Genomic DNA, 25,182 nt, shown 5'->3' on the forward strand with positions numbered 1-25,182 from the left:
AGTCGGAACCGGGACGGCCTCAGCCCGGTTCTGCAGGCGGGCCCGGTCCTGGCGGGGCAGGACGGGGTTGCGGCTTGCCGGTCTCAGGGCTTTATACCCCGGGAGGGAGCGGAGAGCAGCCCGGCTCTGTCCGATCCAGTCCGAATCCCCCGGGACCTTCACTCCCCGTTCGGAGCCATCAGCGGCTGCGTAACGACCCGGCCCCGGGGTAATTAGAGACATGGCCCCGGGAGCATTAATTACACACACACACACCCGAGGATAATTAATTACAGACACTAGAGACAAGTTACAGCTTGACTCCTACCCAAGAGCTCATCCCCAGGGGTGCTCTGCAGAAGCAGCCTAACCAGACCCTCCCCGGACCCCCCATGGCCCCGAACCCCCCCAATCAACACTGTGATTGTCCCCGGGTCTGCAATCACTGTCCCTGCTCTGGAACACATCCTGTGCCCCCAGAAACAAGATCCAGAGGGTGGCTCAAGACCACCAGCAAACCCACTCCGATGCTGCTGCCCCCAAACACCCCCAAACCCTCTGCAGCCTCTGGAAACTGGGAAGTGATTTAAGATTCTGTTGCTGGAGTCACAACCAAGGTCTTAAAAATCACCCAAGAGGTGCCCGGGCTGGCAGCAGTCTGTGCACCCATGGGAAGCCACCTGAGAAGAGCTGGCTCAGCAACCCCACTCCCCTGGGCTGGAATTTGCTAGATGTTTATTTGACAGCAGGCTGGGGCCGTGCTCCCCACGTCTGCCTTCCTCAGCCTGGATAAATAACAGCTCCTGACCTTGGGAGCTTCACTGTCCCCCTTTCCCTGAGCCCCAGCACCTTCCCAGTGCCCACTGTCCCTTTTGCTGTCACCTGGAGAAGTTCTGTCCCCAGCCCAGGGTGGGGATAAAAGCAAGGTGGGCTCTCAGGAGGCAGCAGCAAACCTTGGGGCAGGGTGAGGACACACTCGGTGTTTCGGGGGGGATCAGTGAGCCAGTGACGGTGGTCACAGGAGGGCACTGCATAGGACACCACCTGGTGGAGCAGTTGTGCCCCCTGAACCAGCACCCCAGGGGAATTTGGCATGCCAGCACCCCAAAAGCACCAGCTCCTTCCTGGCAGGACCTTGTGTTGTCCCCACCAGTCATAGCTTTGCTCCTTGCCATGTCCCTCCTCCTCCTTCACGTTGTGCCCATCACCCCTGGAGGGCAGGGAGACCCTGCCTGAGGTCCCACAGCATCACCCCCACCCTCACCCCCCCCATTTTTCTCAGTTAATGATTAAATGGGTGGGATGTGGGAGGCACTGGCACCCGGGGGGTGGCAGCCAGGCCAAGGATGCTCTCACCCTCTGCCCCACGGCCAGGATTAATCATTCACCCACCACTGGCTCCTTATAAACCCCGGGGTGGGCTTCCAAGAGCTGCTTTTTTTGGCAGGAGGAGGGAGCCCAGCCCCAAGATGAGGGCAGCTCTGGCCCTGCTGCTGCTTCTAGCTGCTGTGCATGCTGAGCACCGAGGTAAGGGCACTGAGCAGGGGCCTGGGGCTTTGCATCCCAAGGGATGAGGCTGGGGTCTGCCAGCTCTGAGGGGCTTTGGTGGCCTGCCCTCTCCCCAGCCCTAATGGCCGGGCAGGAATCTGCTGAGATGGAAAGTTGGGGCGATGCAAAGGTCCCTTGGATGACCCTTTGGGGTGATGCTGGAGAAGCTGGGAAGGGGAGAGAGGCTGGGCTGGGGTCAGGCTGGAGGAGATAAATTTCTTCCCTCTGCGAAGGAAAATGGGATTTTTGAGGACAGACACTGGGGAAGGGGTGGGTTCCCCCACTTTGGAAAGTTTGAAGTCTCAGCTCTCTGCGGTGCTGAGAGAACTCAGAGAAACAATATCAGAAGGGTTGGAGCAGGGGATCCTTGAGGTCCCTTCCACCCTGGCACTCTGTGATTCCATGACTTTTTGAGTCCACGACAAACAGATTTGCACTGTACAACCCCTCCTCTGCTGCAAACATTGCACCATCTCAAGGCTTCCAGAGCCACCTTTCTTTCCCAGCCCAGCAAGGTGACCATCCGTGTGACAGCACATAACCCCGGGGGCTGGGGACACGCTGCCCTGCTCCCTGCTGGGACACCAGTAAATACCAGTATCAGTATTTACCCTGCTGGTACCAAAGTCTAACCCGAGTGGTTTCTAGCAAAACTTGCTGGTGTTTTTCCCAGGGAGGAGAGCACAGCCCTGGGATGCCTTCCCTGCTGGGTGCTCCTCACCCCCCTGCTCCTGTCTCCAGCACCCCCAGCCCTCTCCCCACGGGCACTCAATCAATCACCTGCTTTCTTTTGATGGTTTGTTGGGGTTTGGTTTGTTTTTTCTAAGGAGGAAAGTTGCTGGGAACAAGCTCCATTGCCACCCAGAGGGGCAGTGGAGCAGTGTGCTGGAGCCCAGGCATAAACCCTGCTCACAAATCATCCGTTTGCTGGATTGTTTTTTTTGTTTGTTTGGGGTTTTTTGTTTGGGTTTTGGTTTTTGGTTTGTTTTTTTTGTTTTTGTTTTTTCCTTCCAGGTAGGGATTATGTCCGGGATAAAGTGTGCCAGGAGTTCAAGACCCTGGGGAAGGAGGACTTCCGAACCCTGTAGGTACCTCCTGATGCAGTCACTTTCCCAGGACAGCATCTAAGCCAAGACCCAGCCCCCTTCAAAAAATAAAAAATAAAATAAAATTTATAAAGACCATCTTAGAAAAGGGAATATTTATTCACTCCTTGCAAACGAGGACTCCGATTGCTCTGAACAGGAGAAAAGTTTGCTTGATTGCTGAACTCCTCAGGGAAGTGCCTAAAGTTCTGCCAGAGCTGGCACAGGACACCCTGGGAAGGGCAGCCCCCACCCTGAGACCCACTCGGGTCCTTTCGCTGCTGTTCCCACGGGAGATGCTGGGATTTCTCACAGCCCCACAGCTGCAGCTCCCGGGATGGCAGTGTCCCCGTCCAGCCCCGTTCTGGCAGAGCTCTGCTGCCCTCGGATCTGCTTTCTTTACGAGACAGAAAGGTGCCTCCAGCTCATCCTCTCCTCTCTCCCAGGACCCTGGTCTCCATCAGCAGGAAATATTCCAACGCCACCTTCGAGGAGATCAGCCACCTGGTCCGGGAAATCGTCTCCTTGGCCCAAACCTGCTGCGCCGAGGGTGCCGACCCCTCCTGCTACGATGCCGGGGTGAGCCTGAGGGCAGAGGAGGTGTCAGACCCCAACCCCCCGGGGGGACGGGCTGGCACAGAACCCCCCCTGCTCTCCCTCCCGCAGGCCTCGGCGCTGTCAGCCAAATCCTGCAGCCGGAGCTCTCCCTTCCCTGCCCACCCGGGCACTGCCTCCTGCTGCACCCACCAGGGGCTGGAGCAGAAGCTGTGCCTGGCGGCCCTGCGGCACCCACCCCCCCTGCTGCCCCGCTACCTCCAGCCCTCCAACCAGGAGCTCTGCCAGGCCTTCGAGAAGGACCCCAAGGACTTTGCAGACAGGTGAGGAGAGGTGGGGATGCTGTCAGGTCTCACCCTGCTGCCTGCTGGCACTCGGGTGCCCTCCAGGCTCGCCCCTCTGCCATCCCCAGGGTGGCTCTTGGTGTCCGTGGGGCTACCTGGGCATCAAAGGGAAAGGCTGGGGTGTTCTGCATGTGTGTGAGCACCGGGCACAGGGTTCTGCTGATGGGATGAGGGCTGCCTCTCCAGCTGGAGAGGGGCCACCAGCCCGCTCAATGGCTTGGTGCAACATGGCAGCATGGTGGGGGGGTACCAGGAGAGGGCTCCCACCCCCACCACGACACACTGCCCCAAACCTGCACCTCTCCTGCACCCGGTCCCTGGGTGCCAGGTCCCCTCAGCCCACCTCTGCTGCAGGTTTCTGCACGAGTATGCCAGCAGCTATGGTGAGGCTCCTCTGCCCGTGCTCCTGGGCTCCACCAGGAGCTTCCTCTCCATGGTCTCCACCTGCTGCATCTCCCCCACACCCACCACCTGCTTCCTGAAGGAGGTGAGACCCCTCGGACCACCGGGCTCATCCCCATCCTTGCTCCCTGAGGAGCTGGGCAAGCACTTTGCTGCTGATGGCCCAAGGAAAGGTGGCTGGGCAAGGCTGGCATTTCCTTGGGAGGACACTTCCATCTTCTTTTTCTGGCAGAAACTGGATGGGAAAACCCTCTCTCTGCTCACCCTAATGTCCAACCGGGTTTGCTCCCGCTTCACGGTGTTTGGGAAGGACAAAGTCACCCTCAGGTAAAGGGGGGGAATGGGCTTTTCTCTCCTGGAACCCAGTCAGGCTGGGAGCACCTTCCTCTTCCAAGCTCTGGACCTGGTTCACAAGCAGTGTCCATACAAATTTTAGTCATTCTGTAAACCCAAGCGTGCTGCAGCATCTCAGTGTGCTGCAGGAAGAAATTCTTTGCTGTGAGGGTGCTGAGCCCCTGCCCAGGGTGCCCAGAGAAGCTGTGGCTGCCCCATCCCTGGCAGTGTCCAAGTCCAGGCTGGATGGGGCTTGGAGCAACCTGGGCTGGTGGGAGGTGTCCCTGCCCATGCAGGGGGTTGGGACTGGATGAGCTTTAAGGTCCCTTCCATCCCAAACCATTCTGGGATGCTGTGATCCCGGGCAACCCTCCCTACCCAGAGCCAACCCCGCGGCTCCCATCCCCTCCCTCCTACCCCTCTGCCCGGCCGAACCCCTGCTTGGAGCCGGCCCAGGGGCGGGGGTGCCGATCCCCTGAGCCCCCCCCGTCTGCCTTGTGCCACCCCAGCTCCCTCACCTGGCTGGCCCAGAAGCTGCCGGGGGCTTCCTTCGAGGACCTCCTCCCGCTGGCAGAAGGCGCTGCCGCCGTGTTCGCGCAGTGCTGCGGCTCGCTGGCCGAGGACTGCATGCAGAGGAAGGTAAGGGGGTCCGGGAGCCGCCCCCTCCCCAGCCCCAGGGGGTGAGCCCCCTCCTCCCAGGGAGGGTTCCGCTCCCGCATCCCCCCGCTCCCCTCCCCGCAGTTATCCGAGCACACGGCCAAAGCCTGCGCCGCGCTCTCGCCGAGGGACCCGCGGTTCGCCGAGTGCTGCCGAGGGCAGAACCCGGTGCAGAATTATTTCTGCCTCTCGGCCGTGCCCCCCGCCCCCGCCCCCAAACTGCCCGAGGTGCCGAAGCCGACGAAGGAGCAGCTGTGCGGGGAGGAGGGGGCTCGGCACGCCAAGAGGTGAGGGGTACCCCCGGCTCCTGAGCCCTCCTGAGCCCTGCCCGAGGGGTTGGGTCAGCATCGGGGCAACCAAGGGACAAAAAACCTGCAGCTGCGGAGCCCCCAGCACGGGATTCTCTGCTATGAAGACAGATTGAGAGAGTTGGGGTGCCTGTGCCTGTGGAGAAGAGAAGGCTCCAGGGAAAACATAGAGCACCCTCCAGTCCATGAAGGGGCTCCAGGAAAGCTGGGGAGGGGATATTCACCAGAGGGGAAGTGACAGGACAAAGGGTAATGGTTTGAAACTGAAGGAGAGAGTTAGGTGAGATACCAGTAAAAAATTCTTCACCACGAGAGTAGTCAGCCCCTGGCCCAGGGTGCCCAAGGAAGCTGTGGCTGCCCCATCCCTGGCAGTGTCCAAGTCCAGGTTGGATGGGGCTTGAAGCAACCTGGGCTGGTGGGAGGTGTCCCTGCCCATGCAGGGGGTTGGGACTGGAGGAGCTTTAAGGTCCCTTCCAACCTTATCCATGCTATGATTCCATGACTCCAACACCCCCAGTGACCCATGGTTCCCCCCCAGGTATGTGTTTGAGCTGGCCCGCAGACACACCAGCCTCCCTGATGCCCTCCTGGCCACGGTTTATGATGCCTCTGAAAAAGCCCGTGGGGAATGCTGCTCTGCCAAGGATCCCTCTGCCTGCCTGCACAAAAAGGTGAGCAGTAGGGATGACTCCCTTGGCCCATCCCATGCTCCCATCTCCCTGGCCCTGTGCCCCCCCAGAACCCCTGTGAGGCTTTTCCCAGGCTGGTGAGAGCTGCCAGGGAAGGGCAGGGATTTCCCTTGCTGCAAGGGAATTCTGGGCTGCACCAGGAGGTGGAGAGAGGACATTCTCCCCCTCTGCTCTGCCCTGCTGAGGCCACAGCTGGAATGGTGCATCCAGTGCTGGGCTCCACAGCTCAGGAGGGACAGGGATCTACTGGAGAGAGTCCAGAGGAGGGTGATGAAGGCAGCTGAGGGATTGGAGCATCTCTCTGATGAGGAGAGGCTGAGAGCTGGGACTCTTGAGCCTGGAGAGGAGAAGGCTGAGGGGAGCCCTTATCAATGTCTATAAGTATCTAAAGGGTGGGTGCAAGGAAAATGGAGCCAGACTCTTCTCAGTAGGGACAGGACGAGGGGCACTGGAGCACAGGAAACTCCTTCAAACATGAGAAAAAACTTCTTTCCTCTGAGGGTGCCAAGGCAGTGGCCCAGGCTGCCCAGGGAGGCTGTGGAGTCTCCTCTGGAGACATTCAAACCCCACCTGGAGGTGTTCCTGTTGATGTGCTCTGGGTGATGCTGCTGTAGTGGCAGAGCTGGATGGGTTGATCTCTAGAAGTCCCTTCCCACTCTGACAGTCCTGTGGTTCTCTGCTCCTCTGCAGCACCAGTGGGCAGAAGCAGAGCTGCCCACCTTGCTGGAGAATGCCAACCAGCTCTGTGGGCAGTACACCCAGCTCAGCTTCCTCGAGTTCAAGAAAAGGTAGGTTGAGCCCTCATGCCCCCCTCACACCAGGGCAGTGGATGCAACCAAAAATTTGGTGAGAATTTGGCTGCAGCTGAGCCCAAAGGGCAGCAAAACACAGGGCAGCAAGCAGGATGCCCCTGGCAGGGCACCCACTGCCAACCCCTCATGCTCCCCCCACAAAAAAATGCCCCGTGGGTATTTAACCCCCCTGTGTCCCCACTAAACCCCCCTGGTCCCTACACCACAGGCTGCAGAAGAGTTTGCAGAGGACAATGCCCAATGCCAGCCCTGAGCTGCTGGGGCAGCTGGTGGAGCAGAGAGCAGACTTTGCCTCCACCTGCTGCCCCCCCAACTCACCCCCCCTCTACTGCACCTCCAAGGTAAAGCCATGGCCCCCCAACACCCCATGCCATGCTGGTGGTCACTCCCCCTGCTTGGGGCTGCCCCATGGCTCTTCCCCATCTCTTGCAGGTGAGCTCGGAGCTGGGGCAGTGCAAGGGAGGCTCCTGCCTGCTGGGCTAGCAGCCAAGGTGAGGGGCTGGGGTCCAGCACCGGGGATGCTTCTCTGGTTGGGGAGTTTTGGGGCTGGGGAAAGGGGTCAGGGCCCCACGATGGGGGCTGAGCTCTGTGGGACACACGTGGGACATCAGAAGGCAGCAGGAAGGATCAGGGCTGGAAGACACTCGGCAGACGGTGGCTTTGCCTTGCCCCGAGAGAGGATGGTGCCAAGGCTGTGGGTCCCTGCCCCCCACCCACAGCACCCCCAGAGTGTTCCTGCAGCCCCAATAAAGACTTGAAGAAGCACCCAGGCTGCTGCTGGAAAGGATCCCGGGGTGGTGGGGAAGGCTGGGAAGGGGCAGAGCTCTGGTTCTGCAGGCAGGAGGAGGTCCCAGCTCTAGCCCTGGGAGCTAATGGTCCAAAACATTAAGCAAGAACACCAAAACCACTCATCAGGTGCCCCCAGACATGGCTATCTGCATGTTCAGCTGCCTGGAGACACCCATCACCTGGCATGGGCCCTCAGGCACCCCCACAGCTCCAGATTCCCCACTGGTCCCCCAAGCCCCCTGCTCTAGAATCCCAGAAAGGTTTGAGTTGGAAAGGACCCCAAAGCTCACCCAGTCCCAACCCCCTGCATGGGCAGGGACACCTCCCACCAGCCCAGGTTGCTCCAAGCCCCATCCAACCTGGACTTGGACACTGCCAGGGATGGGGCAGCCACAGCTTCCTTGGGCAACCTGGGACAGGGGCTCAGCACCCTCCTAGTGAAGAGTTTCCTAATATCTAATCCAGATATCCCGTTTTAAACAATAGTCCAAGGAAAGCAATAACTAAAATAAAGGGATGCAAAAAGGAGCAAAGCCCTCACCTGCAGGGTGGGGGGACTCCTCCCACAGAGGGAAAGCTCTTCAAGGGACAGAATTAAGGGAAATCAGTGTAAGGCTGATGAAGACCCCAAGCCATCAGTCTGTGGATGGTGCTAGCAGCCAAGGGTTGCCAGACTCCCCAGACCTGACCTTCAGCAGCAGTGAGACACAGCCCTGGTTGGTGTTGGTTCCTCTCTGCTCTGGAGAGCACCAGCAGCCCCCAGCTGCCTCCTTGGTCCCCCTGATGGGAGAAGTGGGCTGGGGCTGGCTGGCAGGGTGTGGGATGTGGGCAGGTTGGGTCCCAGAGCCCCTCCAGCACCCACAGCACTGCCAATCACCTGGAACACAGCACAGAGCACCCCTCACACCCAGCTCCAGGGCTGCCATCACCCCTCACACCATCTCCCTGCTGGCACTTGAGGGACCTCAGCACCCTGCACCCCCTGCTCTGGGGTGCTGGGACCCCCAAACCATGCCAGGGCAGGAGGGGGCCAGGCTGGGGTGCTGCCAGGGCCTGAGGGTTTGCAGCTTGAGCCAAGGATGAGGGGACAGGAGGCTCAGCCCAGAGAGGCTGTGTGGGGGGTGAGGAATGGTTATTTGGGGGGACAGAACTAGAAAGAAAGTACAACTTGCTGGGTTTGGGTTTTTCTTTCTTTCTTGGCAATGTTACCAGGCAAGACAAACACCCTTTCTCTTACAATTCAGGGGTAGCCAAGAACATCTCTGCTCTGCGCCTGTTTCTTGGGAATGTGCTGGTAAATATTAAATAAAAAACCAACTCCAAACCACAAGAGCAGAGCTTGTTCTCTCTGCAGCTTTCCGGGCAAGTAGTGCTCCCTGTGACCCCCCAGGGTATTTCCCAACACCCAAAGCCTGGGCAGGCTGGGGGCAGCAAGAGCCAAGCCCAGGCTCTCTCCAGCACTCTCCCCTCCCAAACTACAGCACAAAACTCGGGCTAAGGGGCTTGCTGTGGGGTTTTTTGGGCAGTAAGCACCACTGGCTGCTGGGGCATCCCATCCTGGGGACTTAAAGGACAAGCAGGTGAAGGGCACCAGCAGGTGAAGCCCCAACACCCCGTTAGCTGCATTTTGACTCCAGGAGGTTTGGGGCAGCCAGCCCCGGCTCTGCTCTCCTCTGTACTTATTTACCAGGCTGTTTGTCAGCCCCGGGGCTCCAGCTCACAGCCCGGGGCTCCTTTCAGGATGGGAACACCCAGTTCTGCCCCATCTTCCTCCCCACTGACAGGTGAGAGATGGTTCTGAGGGGTTCAGGTCCTCACACCCATTACTGAGGATTGAATTGCTGCCAGGAGCCACTTCCCCACCCCAGCTCTCGGGACCTTCCCAGCACACCCATCCCCACCCCAAACCAGCAGCCCCCTCCAGCCCAGCCCAGACCCCAGGAGCTTCGTGTTGCACCACAGCAGCAGAGAAAAACAACAGGAGGAAATGTCCCCAGCCCCCAGCCCAGCCTGGGGACAGCAGAGCCTGTGCTGGCAGCAGCCGGGGGGCTCTGGGGAGGCACTGGTGGCACTGGTGCCACCCCCATGATGGCAAAGCCACCCTCACTGCTTACCTGGGGCCTGTTGGGGGGAAACAAATCCCAGAATGATCTAATTGCTGTTTAAAAAAACCAAAACAAACAGAACATTATAAAAAACCCAGAACAAGAGTGGACTCCTGAGACAGTCTGGGCCGGTGGGCTCAGCACCACAGCTCCTGGCAGCTGGTACCACCCAGCAGCACCTTCCCACCACCAGCCCAGGGGCTTCCCCCTGACCCTGCCAACCCAGGCAGAAACCTCTTTCTTTCCTTCCCTGCTCTTCATTGCTGTGGGGATTTTTCTCTGATTTTCTTTCTGTTTCTTTCCTCCTGCTCTCAGCATCACACCGGGCAGGAGGAGGCACCATTGCCTCCTGTGCTTTTTATCCCAGCAGCTCTGCCCCGTTTCCAATGAGTCAAAAGAAGCAAAGTCCCTGATTTTTGTGTTTTGGGGTTTTTTTTCTATTAAAAAAAAACCAACCCTCCTTATTGCTTCCAGCAGCCCTTCCTGGTCAGTCTCCCTGCTCCTCACCCAAGCCTCAGGCCACCTCCAGCACTGCTCTGAGGGTTCCTGAAGTCGGAGCAGGTGATGCACCAAGGATGGAGTAAAAACCAACCAACCCAAATCACCCAGCACCCCAGCTCCAGCCATCAACCCCACTAATTGCAGGCCTGAGGAAGGTCTCATTAAGCAGCAAGGCACTGCAGGATGGGAGAGCAGCACTGAGAGCTTCCAGGCCAGGGAAAGAAGGGATGTGATGGGAAAAATGCGATGGGAATTGTTTGAGGCACAAAAACCCCAGCAGGGCTGAACAAAGCAGCTCCCACCTCACCTTGTGCCTTCAGCCCATCCTGTGGTGGTCAGGCTCCAGCGGAGAAAATAAAACCTGTCAGTGCTCATTAACTGCCGTGGTGGCTTTTCCTAAAACCTGGCAGTGGTTTGTTCCTGCAGAGCAGGTTAACCCCAGGCAGAAGTCAATAAGCTGACCAACTGAATGAAAAAAATAAAAATATATCAATTACTAGATTCGTGAAAGCATTAAAGAAAAAGAAGTGTTAGTTTGAATTAGCCATTTACTCTTTGGGGCCAGCAGCATCCCTGACACAACCAGCAGCCAGCCAAGGGCTCCTGCCTCCTCCTCTGCTCTGGGTTTCCCCCTACATTTCCCCTACATTATTCACCCGGGTTTGTGGGACCTTTCTGCCCCCCTGCATCTCCCCGGGGAAGTGGTGATTCCAAGAGTGATGCAGGGATCAAAGCAGGGGGTACCTAAGGAGGGAAAAGCTACACACACGCTCTCTCCAGTAAATGCATAAAGTTACTTTATTTTCAGTATACATTTAATTTTGAAAAATATAAATGCTAAAATATCTCATCATCTTCATCTTTTTGATTTCATAAAAGTCACAATAGAAAGCTTCATAAAACTGTAAAATACTATAATGTTATAAGGAATTTCATGTTTTATATTACTGGAAAAAAAATCATTTTAATATATTGAAATGTTTTCTGCTTTTTTTTTTCCTTTTTGTTCCACCATTTGATCCACTTCATTTCATACTGTTTTCTATTCTTTCCTCCAAAGCAAATACAGACTTACGAGAATTAAAAACAATAATAAAAGTATCTGAAAGTGCGTGTTGATTCCAAAAAAATAAAATAAAATAAAAAATACAAAGATGTATCGGCCACAATGACAGGTAAGCATGGGCTGCAGAGGCAGAGGGCCACCGCCTCCCAGGGCAGGGACAAAGCTGGCTGCAGGGTCCCACCAGGAGGAGAATTCCCCAAAGTGCTCACCCAGGCTTCTCCCACAAGATCCCCAATTCTCATGGAAATGAATTTTTCTTTCCAGAGGTCTCTGAAGTGCAGGGAACCTCTCCTGGATCTGCCTGCAGGCTCTTTGCCCGCTGCCTCCTGGTGCCCAAGCAGAGCTCTCGGCTTCTCTCTCCCTGCTGGGTTTTGCTTTGGTTTTTAAAGCAAAAACCAAGAGAAGAGACAAACCCCGAGGAAGTGCTGGTGGCAGGCACCAGGAAGGGGACATCCCCAGCTCCTGTCACCAGAGGTGGTGTGTTCTTCATGGAAAGCTACAGAATCCTCTGTCCCATCCCTGCAGCAAACACGACCCTCTGGGCAACAGCTCCCTTGGGGCACAACAAAACCAAACAACCCACTAATAAAATAAAATTAAAAAAAAAGAGAGAGAGAAAGATCTAGATCAGCAATCAGAACATTTCAAGTACATTTAGCAGGGTTGGAAAGTGGAAGACCTCATTCTTGTGGAGCCAGGTGACCAAGGGCCAGTGGGTGGGAAGCTGAGGGTGGGTGTAGGGCCCTGGGTGGAGCTGATGGGGAGCAGGGCAGCGGCTTCTCTCCCTTCAGCTGGTTCCATCTTTCCTCCCTCAGTCGCTGGGATTCCTACACATCAAAACCCAACAAGCTCCTCTGTGCTCTGCAGGTGACTCTGGAAGCTGTTTCCCCTCCAGGAGCCAAGACTTGTGCTCACCAGGGGCTGGAAAGCATTGGTTGGAGCCAAGGGATCACGGAGCTCCTCCTTTTCTGGGCACTTCCAACATCTCCCCAGCCTTTCCTGCCTGGGTCTGGGCTGATCCCTGGAGGCTGAAGCTGATCCCTCTCAGGAGCACGTGGGGAATGCAGGTGGGTGCTGTGCAGACACCTCTGCAGCTCCATCATCTCCAGCTGGGATCCCCTCGCAGCAGATGCTCAATCCAGCAGGGTCCCCATCAACTCATCCCGGAGAGGCAAGTGGCCAGTGGTTGGTTTGTACAGCAGAGCTGGGACACACCAGCCCCAGCCTGCACCTTTCCTTGCTGACAGGGCTACTACGAGTGAGGAGATGCTAAAATTTGGCATAGAAGATCTCAGCACCATCATGAAGTTCTGTTCACTTATCCAACACGGACTTTGGTTTCACAAGGACAGAAGTGGCCACTCGGGTGGCCTGTCCTGCCTGTCCTCTCGGGTGGGATCCTTCTCCTCTGGGGCCCCCACAGCTGGGCTTTTTTACCTTCTTTGTTGTGGGTTTGGTTTTTCTTTCATTTTTTCGATGAAGCCTTCAGCATTACAGGTCACCCCCACCTTCCTCACAGGAACACCGTGGTGAAGCCCAACTTCCCCAATGTGTGACACACAAGTAGAAGCTGGAGAGAGAGGAACCATCTCTCCCTCCCAAGGTGGTGTTTGCCTGCCAAGGGCTGGGGCTGGGCCTGAGCAGCCCGAGTTCAGCAGGAGGAGGTTCAGAGATGGGGGTGCTGGAGGATGGATGCAGCTGCTGGTGAGGCTGGTGAGCACGAGGGTGAGGATGGACATCCCAGCAGGTCACTGTCAGGTGGCTTTCTGCTCCATGGTGCCTGAGGTGCACCCAAGGTCTCCATGTACACATCCCCCTCTCCCAGTTTCACACCATTAATTAATTCACACATCACCAGGAGGAAACGGGCAACAACCCCAACCTGCATCTGCCCCCCAAGGCTGGGGCTGCTCAGCATCTCCCTGCCCACCAGGACATTAAGACTGCTCCAAGATGACAGGATCACCCCTCCTGGTGAAGTGAGATTCCTTATTGGAAACAAACAAACAAACAAACAAGCACACAACAGAATAAACCAACACAACCCTAAGTACAACAGATGCTTCAGAGCAGAGGGGTGTTCAGCAAACCGATCCAGCCCCATGCCATGTCCTGCAGACTGTGGTGTGGTGGTGTGGTTTTGTTGTTTTTTTTGCTGGGTTGTTTTTTTTTTGTGTTTTGCTTTTGTAAAAATCACATTATATATGGTACAATACTTTTTTTTTTTTTTTTTTTTTTTTACAGAAAGCCTGGCATCTAGAAATAAGAGGTAGAACTACTCATAACTATATGTTTCCTGCTGCAGGAAAAAAAATTCTTTTTTTTTTTTTCTTTACAGTAATTAAAAAAAGGTTAAAAAAATTGACAAAAAAAAAAAAAGTTGTAGGTTAGGCCCCCATAATTTAAACAAAATAATCTAGGAAAATAACACTCTTCAATGTACCTGACGGATTAAGTCCATTAAAGTGTTCCTTTAAACAAAAAAACAATTGCATAGGAAAGGGACATTTCAAAACACACGCTACAGCAGTGGCAATGGTTTCTCTGTGCTGGGACTCAAGTACCTTTTCCTTTTTCCATCCCGTGTTAACTACAAAGTAGAGGCTTGGGGAGCAAGTTAAGTGTTAGCAGCACTTTCCAGCATCTTCCAGCAGGGTGAGTGAGACATGGAGTTAGCCTGGAGTCAGGTTTGTTCTGACAAAGAAACCAAACACCGATCCACCACCACTACAGCAACGCCAGCTCCTCTGCCAGCCCCCACCCCTCTGCCGTGGGCTCCTCCATCCTCCTGCTTGCCCAGGAGAGAGGCGTGTGTGTCCCAGAGACAGAGAAGGCAAAATGAGTCCTGGTCAGCGTGGGGGAAGTGGTGAGGAGGGCTGGGAGGAGATCCAGGGGCTGGGGGCAGGGTGGGATGGGTGCATTTACCTTTGTGGGTGGGGAGCAGAGAGCATTTTAATATTTGGCTAGTGACAAAATAAAATTTCCATAAAAGATTCAACAGACAGACAAATTACAAAGTAGTTTCTGTTCCCTTGCTCCTCCAGAAGTAACCATTGTCTTCAGGCTCGAGCTCTATCCTAATTTGAGGCACAACTTTGACTGGAGTTCGTGGAGGGCTGCAAGGCAAAGGGAAGGCTGAGTAAGAGTGGGGACTGCTCTGCCTTGGCCCAGCACAGCTGCCCAGGCAGGGGAAAAGGGGGAGGAAAAGTCAGCATCAACAACTTGCAAGAGAAAACCAGCAACAAACCAAGCAGAGGGGCAACTGCTGTGACCTGGGAAAGCTGCAGACCTTGGGACTCACTAGGATGCCCAACACAGTGTCACACACCCAGCCCTGGATCAGATGCTTTCCTCCCAGGATGGGTTCCTGGCCTGAGCTCCTGCTGACCCCAGCAGCACGTTCACACCTTGGCAGGCAGCACTCACATCAAGCTGGCCTTCAGACAAAGCCCATCCATCACTTCAGATAACTTTAATGAGTGGTTCTGAACACTGCTCACATCAGGAGGTAAAGCCACTGATTTCATTGAGGAGCTCCAAGCATCCAGCACTGTGCTTCACCCCCAGCTCTGGTGACCCTCACAAACTGCCCTTGGAATTACCTGGTGACAGCCACAGACTGACTGCACACCCTCTCTAACACAAGTGCAGACAAACCTTCAGTGTTAGAGAGGACTGCTGCTGCCTTGCTCTAGAATCACAGAGTCATCATGGCTGGAAGGCTCAAGGTGTCCCCGAGGGGCTGAGCTCTGAAAAATTGTTATTTAACTCTACTCCATTTTCCACCACAGACATGGGAAAGTGGATTTCTTCCTCTTTACAACATCCTGCTACATGGCTGAAGGAAAGCAGAACAGTCATTTTTTCTCACTGTCTCTAATTTTTTTTTAAGGCAAAACAGTCCCAATTGATTGAATCCCTCCCCATAAACATGTTTCCTAAACTCCTCCCAGCTACTCCACATCTTTTTTTTTTCTGGTTCAGACCCCAAACCAGCCAGCAGTGCTGGTGCTGGGGTCTAGCCAGGGCCCAGCAGCCAGTTTTTGGGGTGCTTACCTTGGCATGGTGTGTGACTGAAGGAAAGGAATTGCATCAGCACGATGTATGGCGTTCAAGGAATGTTGGTGATTTTTCTCCTGTTGGGGAGGGAAGGAAATCTCCTTTGTCATTGCCTGCAGCACCCATGGAAAGCCCAGCCTCAGTTTCCCCAGCACACACTCATCTGCTTGGCAATGCTTTCTCACTGCTGCCTGCCTGCCAGATGGATTTCCCAGCTGGTAAATAAAAATCCTTTTTTTTCCCCTCTCTCCTCTAAGACAAAACCCCTTGAAGTGCCCACACAACCAGAAGACTGATTCCCCAAGACTTCCACCACCTCCAGCTCTTGACACTTACCTGTTAGCAACACCTCTCTAGTTACCCTCTGCTCCTCACTGTCCCCACAGAACTCCTAGCAAGAAAACAGGTGGCTTGCTGCCTGCAACAGCTTTGCTCTGGGAATAATCCTGTTCTTACTGAGGCTGAAGGACTGCTGGGGTTACCAGCAGTGTTAATGTATGCTGGGAATCACACTGCTATATTCTGGTACCATGGTGGAGATGGATTCCAGGTGCTTGTTCTTAGTCTAAGAGTCTGTGGGGACTTTGGTTTGGTTTAGTTTTGGGGGTTTTTTTGGAGCTGTTTCTAATTTTAAAAAAGCAGCAAATCAATTACTGGATCACAAAAATGAACAAATACACAAACCAACTACTGCTGAGCTCCTGGGTGATTTACCCCCTCTTGTGCCAAACGGGCTTGTAGCAGGATTGACTTTCCCTTCAGTATTTCTGCCTTTACTTGTTGCAAGAGTGCATCTGATCACAGCATCCTGCCCAACAGCACTCAGGATGCCACTTGGTTTGAGCCCATTTCCACAGAAAAATTCAGAGGCTCTGTTCCCTTGCCCTTTTCCTTGTCAGCAAAACACTGGGAATACCTCAGCAGCCAGGGAAGAGTCTCTTTCCCCTGGACTGTTTTGTAATGCCAATCTCTGTGTCCCTGTACCTAAAACCCCAGAGCCTTGCCTAGGATTGCCTAAGGTGCCAGCTCTTAAACTCAGGGGCTAGTTTTAGGATCTGAAGAACTGTGGGGTTAAGTCCTTCTCCTAAAAATCTTACCAGCAGCACTGCAGCACTAATTTTATTGCTACCATTCCTATTTCTTCCATCTCACAACCAGTCTGTGATATGAAAAGTGAAAACGACTGAAAATGAAGCTGATAATAATAAATGACAGGTATTAAGGGAAGAAATTAAAAAAAAAAACAAAGAATAACCAGAATAGCACAAAAGCAAATCACCTAAGAAGGGAAATAAGTTAATGGTCAACTGATCACTGCCTTGTCAGTTTAATGCAGATCAATGCTGTGCTTAATTACTTTTTTAAGAGCTGATTTTTTGCAACTGCTTGGCACCTAAGGAAACAAAGAGTAAGGGGACAGCACTGTGGTTTAGACATGCTGCAAATCCAGGCCACTAAGCTCAGAGGGAAAAAAAGACACAGCACCAGCAGAGCTCCCACAGATGGGGACAGGGTCAGGAAAGAGAGCAGTGGAGACTGAGTGGCCAAGAGACCTGTGAGGAGCTGGATAAAAGAGCTTAAGCTGGAGGCACCAGAGAGAACAACATCATGAGCAAAGAAAAAAGTTCACAAAACCAAAATCAGTCATAAATCAGAGCCCTGGAAATTAAAGAAGAGGAAAAAGAAAAAAAAAAAAAAAGAAAAAAAAGAACAAGTGTTTCTCAAGTAATAGGACAGGTTGTTTTGTTTTTTGTTTTTAAATATCACTCTAAATATATATATATATATATTTGTAGTGCAAGTCAGAGTCAAGCAGGCATGCAAGAGGTTAGTTCTACTCACTGTCAGCAGGTTTGCTATCACTTAGGAAAGGTTCCTGCTCCATGATGTCCATTGGTATTTTAATACTTGGGACTTTTTCTGAGTAGGGGCAGTCAGACTGTGAAAGAAACGTTTAAAAGGTCTTAGAATATTTTCACTGCTCTCTCTCTTACTGTCCCTCACAAATTAAAATTCTCTTTTATATAATTTCTGGAGGCATGAGGAGAAGAAAGTAAGATAAAATACAAAAAGCATTGCCCAGTTTAGTTGCCTGCTGGTTTCCACTGGCTCCCCACTGTACCCCCTCTTCCTTCACCCTACCCAAGTGAAACAGAGTGAAAGAATCATCTCCTGTCATTGTTATCCTCCCCTTTCCCCACCTCACCAGCTCTGTCAGACACCATCCAGCTCTGCTTGGAGCTGGCTGCAGGAAATGCAGATGGAAAACACTCTTGGAGGCAGAAATAGCAGGGCACTGCCTTCTGAGAAAGCTCAGCAGCATGGTTTAACTTGCTGGGATTCCTCTAAAATCCCTTTTTTCTTCCCAGTTGCTCAAGGAGGACGAGGGCCAGATGTGATAGGGCAGAAGTTCCTCAAGCTGGACTTTCTCAAGGTTGAATCAAACCTTGCTGCAATTACACCTCTATTTACAGCAAAAGGGTTCATCAGCTCCAGGGCCCTTGCAGGAATTCAGTATTCCCAGCCAGGCAGGAGAAAGAGCAGACACAAGCATAGAGCAAAGCTGTCCTGGAGCATGGGTACCAGCAGGATTTATACCCTACTGCCTCCAGTAATCCACCTGCTTATACTGTATTGAAGGCACTTAGGATGATTCTGCTCTTTTTTTAAAAATAAAAATAACTCCCCATAAGCAAGGCAAGGCTGATATTGCAGAACTTGGCAAAGGAAGCAAGGGGATGTTTGCCAGAGAGGTCAACACATCTTTGTTCCTGGGGAGAGCCAGACACAGCACAGAGCAGAAGGCTGGGGAGGAGGGAGGGAGACCTTCAGGTCAGGGCAGGAAAACATCCCAGAGGCCAGAGAAATGCTCTCCCTGGATTATTATTAATTTTTTAAAATTATTTTTTAAACATAACTGACACCCAGTGCAGTATTTCATCCTCCAATAGCAAAATATTTCCCCGGGAGGATTTTCAGCAGGTGGAGGGATGAGCTGAGTTCAGATCAAGATGATTCAGCAGAAAAGGACCGAGGCACCAAAGCCATTCCCAAATTCCCACATCCCCATCCTCTGGGGCCGTGCTGTGAGCAGAGCAGAAGAGCTGGGGAACCTCTGCACCCTGCTGCCCCCTGAGCTGCTGAACCAACCAAGGAGGTTGTGAAAGGGCAGTGCTGATCTGAAACAGACAGAGAAATCCCCTGCAGCTGGCAAAACTGCCCCAAAGGGAAGAGACCATTACACAGCACTTCTGACCCTGAAATTAAACACATGAGCCCAAGAATATTTTTTATACAAATATTGTCTGCCCTTTCTTGGATCATGGATTTTCTCACAGAAAATGGGAGGAGAAGCCAAAGTGCCTGAGTTTTCACTGGGCAAATGCAATAATTAGTTGCCCTAATTCTCTCCTCTGAATTCTGATGGGTGTTTGTCCTGTCAAATCCCACAGGACTAAGGGTGTATTTCTGGAAAGGAAAGGGTAAAACCAATCCAATCAATCATGCCAAGTGCTTTATGCTCAGGAAGCTGGTAAAAGCAAATGCTGAAAAAAAACAAACCAAGAAGAGTTAAGCACCAACATTTTGCATACATTCTCTTTGCCACGAGATCAGTTACTGTACCTGCAGTGCATGGAGAGCCTGAGGAGAGAGCAGACAGCTTGAAAGAGAACAGTGATATGGGGACACAACCCTGTGGGTTCCTATCAGCCCTGAGGAGGGGATGGAGCCACTCCTCACAGCCTGGTTTTCCTGCCTCTACCCCAGACCTGCAGAGATGTGATGTAACTCTCACACAAAGGACTCAGGTTCCAGCTGCTCCTCTCCACCAAGCCTGTGGTTGCCTTTTCTGTCCTGCCAGCCTTGAGCAAGCCCAGGCATCAGGATGGTCTGGGGGACCTCCTGGAGCTCTTTTTTCCCCTTGAAGACACCAGACCCATTACCTGCCCCACAGGGAGGGCTGATCTGGTAGGTAAGTACAGAGAGTATCCAGCAGAAACCCTCCAAACACAGCCTGAGGCACACCAACCTCACAGCACCCAGCACCCCTTGGCCTGGTGCGCCCCTCAGGCTGCAGGAGAGCCTGAGGAAGGGCCAGCTGGCTATTCCTGCTGCCTGCCTCCTCCCAGACACTCAGCCTCTCTTACTTGTTTCTCCTGATGTGTTAAAATGGGATTATTTTTTTTTCCAGCTTGAGGTGATCTTCCTTCTTCCTACGTCATGGGAAAAGCATTTCTTCATGAACCCTGGATGGTTACATGAGCAGAACAAGTGGCATTGTGCTTAATCCCCTCTGTGCAGCCTAAAATTAAGGCTGAGCTCCTTTTCCCCATTGCACAAGGTGATGTGGACCAAGGCAACCAGCTCCTCAAAGGCAGCTCACACTTGCTCTCCAAAGTGCAGGAGAACCAGTGTGTTCAGCACTCCAACATAAATGTGTAGGATCTGAATTCATGCTTGGCCCGGGTAGAAGATTTAAAGGCACAAAGACTGAATTTCTTCTTATTGCATGTACAATAAAAAATAGAACAATCTAAGGCACATGGAACTGGGCTACTCAGGTCACTGCACACAGTAATGACCCCAGCAGCCACGTTTCACTCATTTTAGGACATGCTGCAACCTGAGGTAGGACCAAAGAGAACACTGCAGAAGGGCATATAAGCTTTGAAAATGTTTAGGTCATGAGTACTAGGGACAGAAAGCACCTTTTCCTGCAATAGGACAACTCACCTCTGCTGTGCTTTTACAAGTCATTTTTAAAATATCACTAATTAAACCTAGAATATATTCAGAAGTGATAAAGCTGATGGTGAAAACCATTCTCCCCCTAAAATGTGAAAGACAGTGACATGGGTGAGAGGGGGAGGAGGGGAAGATGAACAAGGCAGGGTGACAAAAGGCATTCTGGTAAAGGGCATGACATCTGGGCAGGTACTTAGGGCTCTTGTGGGAGGTGTGATTTCACTCTTGGCAATGCAAGTCCCACCTACCACAGGCTGGGGACATCTGGAAAAAGGAAGGCAATGGAGAAAAGCAGTTTTGTTTGGGGCAAATTTGCTGCAAGAGCAAAAGATTGAGCTGGCTGGCTTCAAAAGGGACTGGGAAATCCCAAGGCCCAGAGCTGGGGAGGGGCATGGAGAGTCCCTGGGATTAGCTAGGCAGAAATGAGCAATTTGTCAAGAGCAGAGAGCTCCTTACATCATCATTGTCACTGTCCATACTGCCCTTCTTCTTTTTCTTCTTCTTCTCATCCTCTTTCTTTTTCTTTTCCTTTTCTGGAATGACGTCATCAAGAAAGCTTAAGTCATGCTGGGAGAAGAGGTAGTCCATGGCTTTTCTGACTGCTACGAGTGCCAGGATCTGAAAAGGCAGAGAGGTCACATTTTACCTTTAATTGGGAATGCTCTGTGCATTGATGCTGCTTTTTAATCCCACACACTTTAATTCTGGCTGTACAGGAACGTACAGAGAACAAGATGAACACCTGGGATGTCTCTGCCAACCTCCAACTCTGAACTGGGAGTGCTTCCCATCTGAATAAACATGAGCAACACAGGGAAACAAGTATGCAATCACTTCATGCTCCTGTAGAGACCAGGGTCACCTTTAACATCCAGGTGAGGGGAAGAGGCAACAGAGACAAAAAATGAGTATATTCATTACTTTTTGGATTCAGCCTAGCTCAGCAGGTCCACTGGGGCAGGCTGAGTAATTGTCTTTTCTCCCACCACTGCCTCAGATGTAAGAACCACTTAGCAATTAGACAAGAGCCAAGCTGTGACCTCAGGGTTAGCAGAATAAAGTTTACTAGAATTATGGCTGCATGTGAAACTGGAGGAAAAGCTCATTCTGTGCAAGACTGCAATCAAAGGCAGCGGGGAGAAAAAGAAGGGACACATCTGAAAAGGGTGTTTACATCAACCCTGGGCTTAACACCACCACCAGCTGCCTACCAAGATCATGTGTGTGCTTCACCAAAGGGTCCAACGAAAAGCAGAAAGCTCAGCTTGGCTGCCAAAAGATATAATCAGCTCCCAACAACTGCCTAAAGGTGAAGAGTTTGTTCCCAGCAATGACCACCAACAGCACAAACATTTCCTAGGAAAGGATCTCAAACTTTGCCTTGTGTAACTTAGGACGCAGTCACTGAAGAGAGAAATTACTCAGGGGGTGGAAAGATGCCATGAAAACACCCATGATTATCCCATTATGAATTAGTTCTGTATGAAAAGTGCTTTTCCCTCAAATAAAAAGAACTCTGGCTCTTCTCCAGGTCTTTGCAAACTGGAAGTGAGTAGTCTCTGTCTTCATGAGTGCAAATAACTGAGGTTTTGTCACTAGCTCCAGCTGCACCTCAGCTGTGTCTGTACCTTCACTGAGTCTGCATCCTTACAGCAAACTTCAGCACTCAGGGTCCACTCTGAGTTATGGTCAAAGAGAATGTGTCCAGATCTTGGATTGAGCTCCCAAGAGCAGCACAACAGAGCTGTGAAGCTGCAATGGAACGGTGTGTCCCAGGGAACTCCTCACTTCTAACACCTCTATAAAAGAGCATCTGTCCCAGCAAGAACATTTAGGAGGATTTTTTTCACTTGCATCATCTTTTCTCATTTCACCAGAGAACAAATGCTTGTTCTTGTTACCTCTTCTGCTTTCCCTCGTTCCTTCTCTTCCTTAAATAAGCATTGCAGTTCTTATTTTAGTTGTCCATAAACCTGAAACTAGGTGGCATTGGGGCCAGATTTCTTAAGGAAGTTTCATAAAGCTTTGACTTGGCAGCAGTCTGACCCATCTTCCAAGCTAGCAGTGAGACTTGGCAGAATCTCTGTTCTGCTCTGGTCCCACTGGATCCCTGCTCAACCCTGTTCCAGCTGAGCTACAGGTCAAGCACAGAGGTAGGGAAGCAACTACTCCATGCTCCCCCCTTAGCACCCAACACTCACAGGCTGTGATGCCTGAGGCAAAGGGTGTGCATAAACTCCTCTTAACACTCCTTTATTTCTTATTTGGTGTAAGTTCATAATTGTGTCTATAGCTCTAGTATTTCATTCTTCCCCTTCCTTGATGTAGCAAAGCCTATCAGACTGACTGTGCAGTGTGTATTTACCTCTGTGTGATAACTGTTTTATCACTCTGCATCCAAAATAAGCTCTAACATGATTCTGATATGCACTATTAGAAAGAGGACATGCATCCTACAAACTTACATATCCACTGATGGGAAACCCATGAATCAACATTACTGGTTTTTTTCTCAAGTTGAAGGAAAAAAGACTTTTTTTGTTGTTGTTCTTGATTTAGCTAATCCTTTCACCTCCATTTGGCACACCTCTTAGCAGTCAGTCTCATTCTGAGTTCTGTCAATTTGTGCAATTTTAAAACAAGGGAGAGGTTTCTGTACAGTGATTAGTCTGGCCTGAAAAAGGAAAACAATGAACATCTCATTCTTTCTTACACCACAAGGAGATAACATGGCAAATCTAACCTTGGCCGCCAGGAAAGGGCACAACTAACTACACTTTTCCAGAAAAAACTTAACCTTCCAGGCTCATTTTCCTTCAGAGGGTTTATGTAAAGGCAGCCAGAGCACCACTGACCCCGTGCAGCCATACATGAGTGCCACGAGTGGAGGCAGAGCCAGAGCTGGGGATTTGTCAGGGAGAGGTTGGATCTGCCTGTTTATAACTGTGTGGAAGGAGAAGGCTGCAAGAGAGATTAGAAGGAGAACATCACCTACCATGACAGGGAATATGATAGCAGCCACGGTGGACTTGAGGATCCAAAGGAGGGCCAGGCACACCACCTGCAGGAAGGTGAAGAGATGGACCCTGCGCAGCGGGACGTGGCGCAGGTAGATGAAGTCAGGCTGGTGTTTTAGAGGCATCAACAGCAGCTTCAAACGATCCATGAACTGGGAAGGGAAGGAAACAGATACTTAAATGAGACTCAGGACGCACAAAAAAGGAGATGCAAAAGCATTGTCACACTATGAGTGGTGACCTTGAATCTACTTGCTTTCCTTCCACAAAAATAACCTCGTAGAAAATGCAGCCCAGCTCCTTCATCCTGACTGACCTGTGCAGGATGGGTTAGGGTTAGGGTTTTAAGTCAGTTGCCTCAAGTGAAGGTCCTGGGCTCTCCAATATATTTGGCAACTAAACAGAGACACAGGAGAGAAGCACCTCTGAAAGCCAGGCCCTGGGGTGCCTTTAATTTAAGGAGCAGGACACCATGTGCTCTGGTGATCAGTGTGTAAACCAAGGAATGAATGATGGCCAAAATTGCTCTGCTGGCTTCAAAAGAATGGGCCTGATCTGCTGTGGCTGTGGGGGTTTCTCTTGAAGGGTACATGTCATTACCCAAAACAGAGAGAAAACAAAATGAATGTCCAAATGATGGTTGGCATCAAATTCTTGGCCACTTCTACCACCCTCCCCTGCCCTGCTCCTGGCCAAGGAGAGACATTCAGCATTTAAAAACAATGCTTTTTTGCTTTTTTTTTTTCCCCCAAATGAATTGGGAGCAGAAGTGAGGGCAGACATCCCATTACCAGAGAACAGAAAGGCACCTAAAGCAGAGAGGGAGGAAGACGGGGCAGCTTTTCCGGCAGCCTCCCTTGCCCCGTGCTGCACCGGATGGACTTGGAGTTCAACCAAAACTGGGATTTCTCATTGAGTGAACAACATCCTTGATGAGGGGAAAACAAGCTGCCCAGTCCCCTGACCACCTGGGCTGGGAAGAAAGGGAAACCTCCTCCAAGAGAACCAACCCCAGGGTGAAGATCACAATCCCCTCCTTGTCCCCTGCCCGAGGGCGGGCTTGATGCCCACTGCTGCTGGGAGCAGACTGAGCTCAGCCCAGTGAATGAAAGCTGGAGTGAGAATCCAGTGTAAAGAATACCCCAGGAAATTCTCATGGTGCTCACAGGACAGGCAGTCTTTTCCCCTTAGAGCTCAACTGAGCCCTAAAAAGAAAGGCCACGATTAACAGGGTGCCAGAAAGCAACAAAACCCACTTCCAGCTTCCTTGGGCCAAATTACTGCCCTGTGAGAAAGGCTCCTTACACAGTGTTTCCTCAGAGACAAAGAGAAGGGGCCTGGCTCCCCCTTCCTGGCCAACAGCCGTGTTCCCGCTCCTTAACAATGGGGAATAACCCCACTTCCATAAATCCCCTTCCCTTGCTTTCCCTCAGCCCGTGACAGATGTCCCACGGGAGGACATGCAGCACCCTGAACTGGGGGACAAAATGGCTCCCGGGACCTCCCCACAGCAAACCCCATCACTGAGAAGGCCTGGGCTGGGGGCTGCTCCCCCCTCTGGCCTCCATCTGAGGACAAACAGCCTCCTGCCATGTTTGTAAACAGCTCCTGCCACCCTCCTGGGGTTTTGGGGAAGGGAAAGGAGAGGGTGGAGGGGAAGGGAAAGGCCAGGGGGGGTTGGTGAGGGGGAGCAGCCAGCCCGGAGGGACTCACCTGCACGCCATTGAGGGACGCGACGCCCATGTAGAGGAAGACGCCGTAGAGGACGGGCATGGGGATGAACTGTGGGGGAAAAGCGGGAGAAATGGGGTGAGCAACCTCTCCAGGCATGGCACAACCCAAACACCAGGGGGTACACGCCAGTCCCATCCTCAAACAGCACCCATGAAGGGGGGAAGGCAGAGTAATAAAGGGATCAGTCCTTCTGCTGTGTCTGAGCACTGCTGGGAGGGCTGCGGAGCAGGGCAGGGGCAGAAGGAGCCCCGGGCTCTCCCCACAGCTTGGGCCTCTCTCCAAGAACCAAGGGGAATGAAGCTGGCCAGTCAGAACATTAAAGAGGTGGCCGGGTAAACGTGTTCCAGTTAGCTTCAAGCTGGTTTTTCACCACTTCAAACTGCTTTCATTCTGATGAATTTGGGGTTATTGCTGTTCAATTTCACCTCATCTGGTGAGACTTGAAGGCAGAGA

The 25,182-nt window shown here is 52.3% G+C and overlaps 2 protein-coding genes across 7 annotated transcripts in view; one reads left to right on the plus strand and one right to left on the minus strand.

The window, feature by feature from the left end:
• Positions 1 to 1,369: 1,369 nt before the first annotated feature.
• GC (GC vitamin D binding protein) lies at positions 1,370 to 8,833 on the plus strand. The gene is made up of 13 exons (XM_030450195.1): positions 1,370 to 1,506; positions 2,542 to 2,611; positions 3,059 to 3,191; positions 3,279 to 3,490; positions 3,866 to 3,998; positions 4,146 to 4,240; positions 4,756 to 4,885; positions 4,988 to 5,190; positions 5,750 to 5,882; positions 6,591 to 6,688; positions 6,921 to 7,053; positions 7,145 to 7,203; positions 8,746 to 8,833. Exons 1-12 carry the CDS (start codon positions 1,449 to 1,451, stop codon positions 7,193 to 7,195), a joined length of 1,449 nt encoding a protein of 482 aa, XP_030306055.1. The 5' UTR covers positions 1,370 to 1,448; the 3' UTR covers positions 7,196 to 7,203; positions 8,746 to 8,833.
• Positions 8,834 to 11,085: 2,252 nt separating this feature from the next.
• SLC4A4 (solute carrier family 4 member 4) overlaps positions 11,086 to 25,182 on the minus strand; it is a 146,985-nt gene continuing 132,888 nt past the window's right edge. For 3 of the 6 annotated variants that reach the window (XM_030450128.1, XM_030450125.1, XM_030450127.1), the window contains 5 exons: positions 24,709 to 24,777; positions 22,974 to 23,147; positions 20,435 to 20,596; positions 15,230 to 15,309; positions 13,416 to 14,289 (listed from right to left, as the gene is read on the minus strand). In XM_030450128.1, coding sequence (XP_030305988.1) covers positions 14,184 to 14,289; positions 15,230 to 15,309; positions 20,435 to 20,596; positions 22,974 to 23,147; positions 24,709 to 24,777 — 591 coding nt within the window. In that variant the 3' untranslated portion in view covers positions 13,416 to 14,183. Of the gene's footprint in view, positions 14,290 to 15,229; positions 15,310 to 17,074; positions 17,172 to 20,434; positions 20,597 to 22,973; positions 23,148 to 24,708; positions 24,778 to 25,182 lie in introns of all 6 variants that reach the window. The other 3 variants (XM_030450130.1, XM_030450126.1, XM_030450129.1) reach the window with 2 other exon arrangements.

This window comes from Calypte anna, chromosome 4A (genome assembly GCF_003957555.1).
Source record: "Calypte anna isolate BGI_N300 chromosome 4A, bCalAnn1_v1.p, whole genome shotgun sequence".
NCBI classification, from domain to species: domain Eukaryota; kingdom Metazoa; phylum Chordata; class Aves; order Apodiformes; family Trochilidae; genus Calypte; species Calypte anna.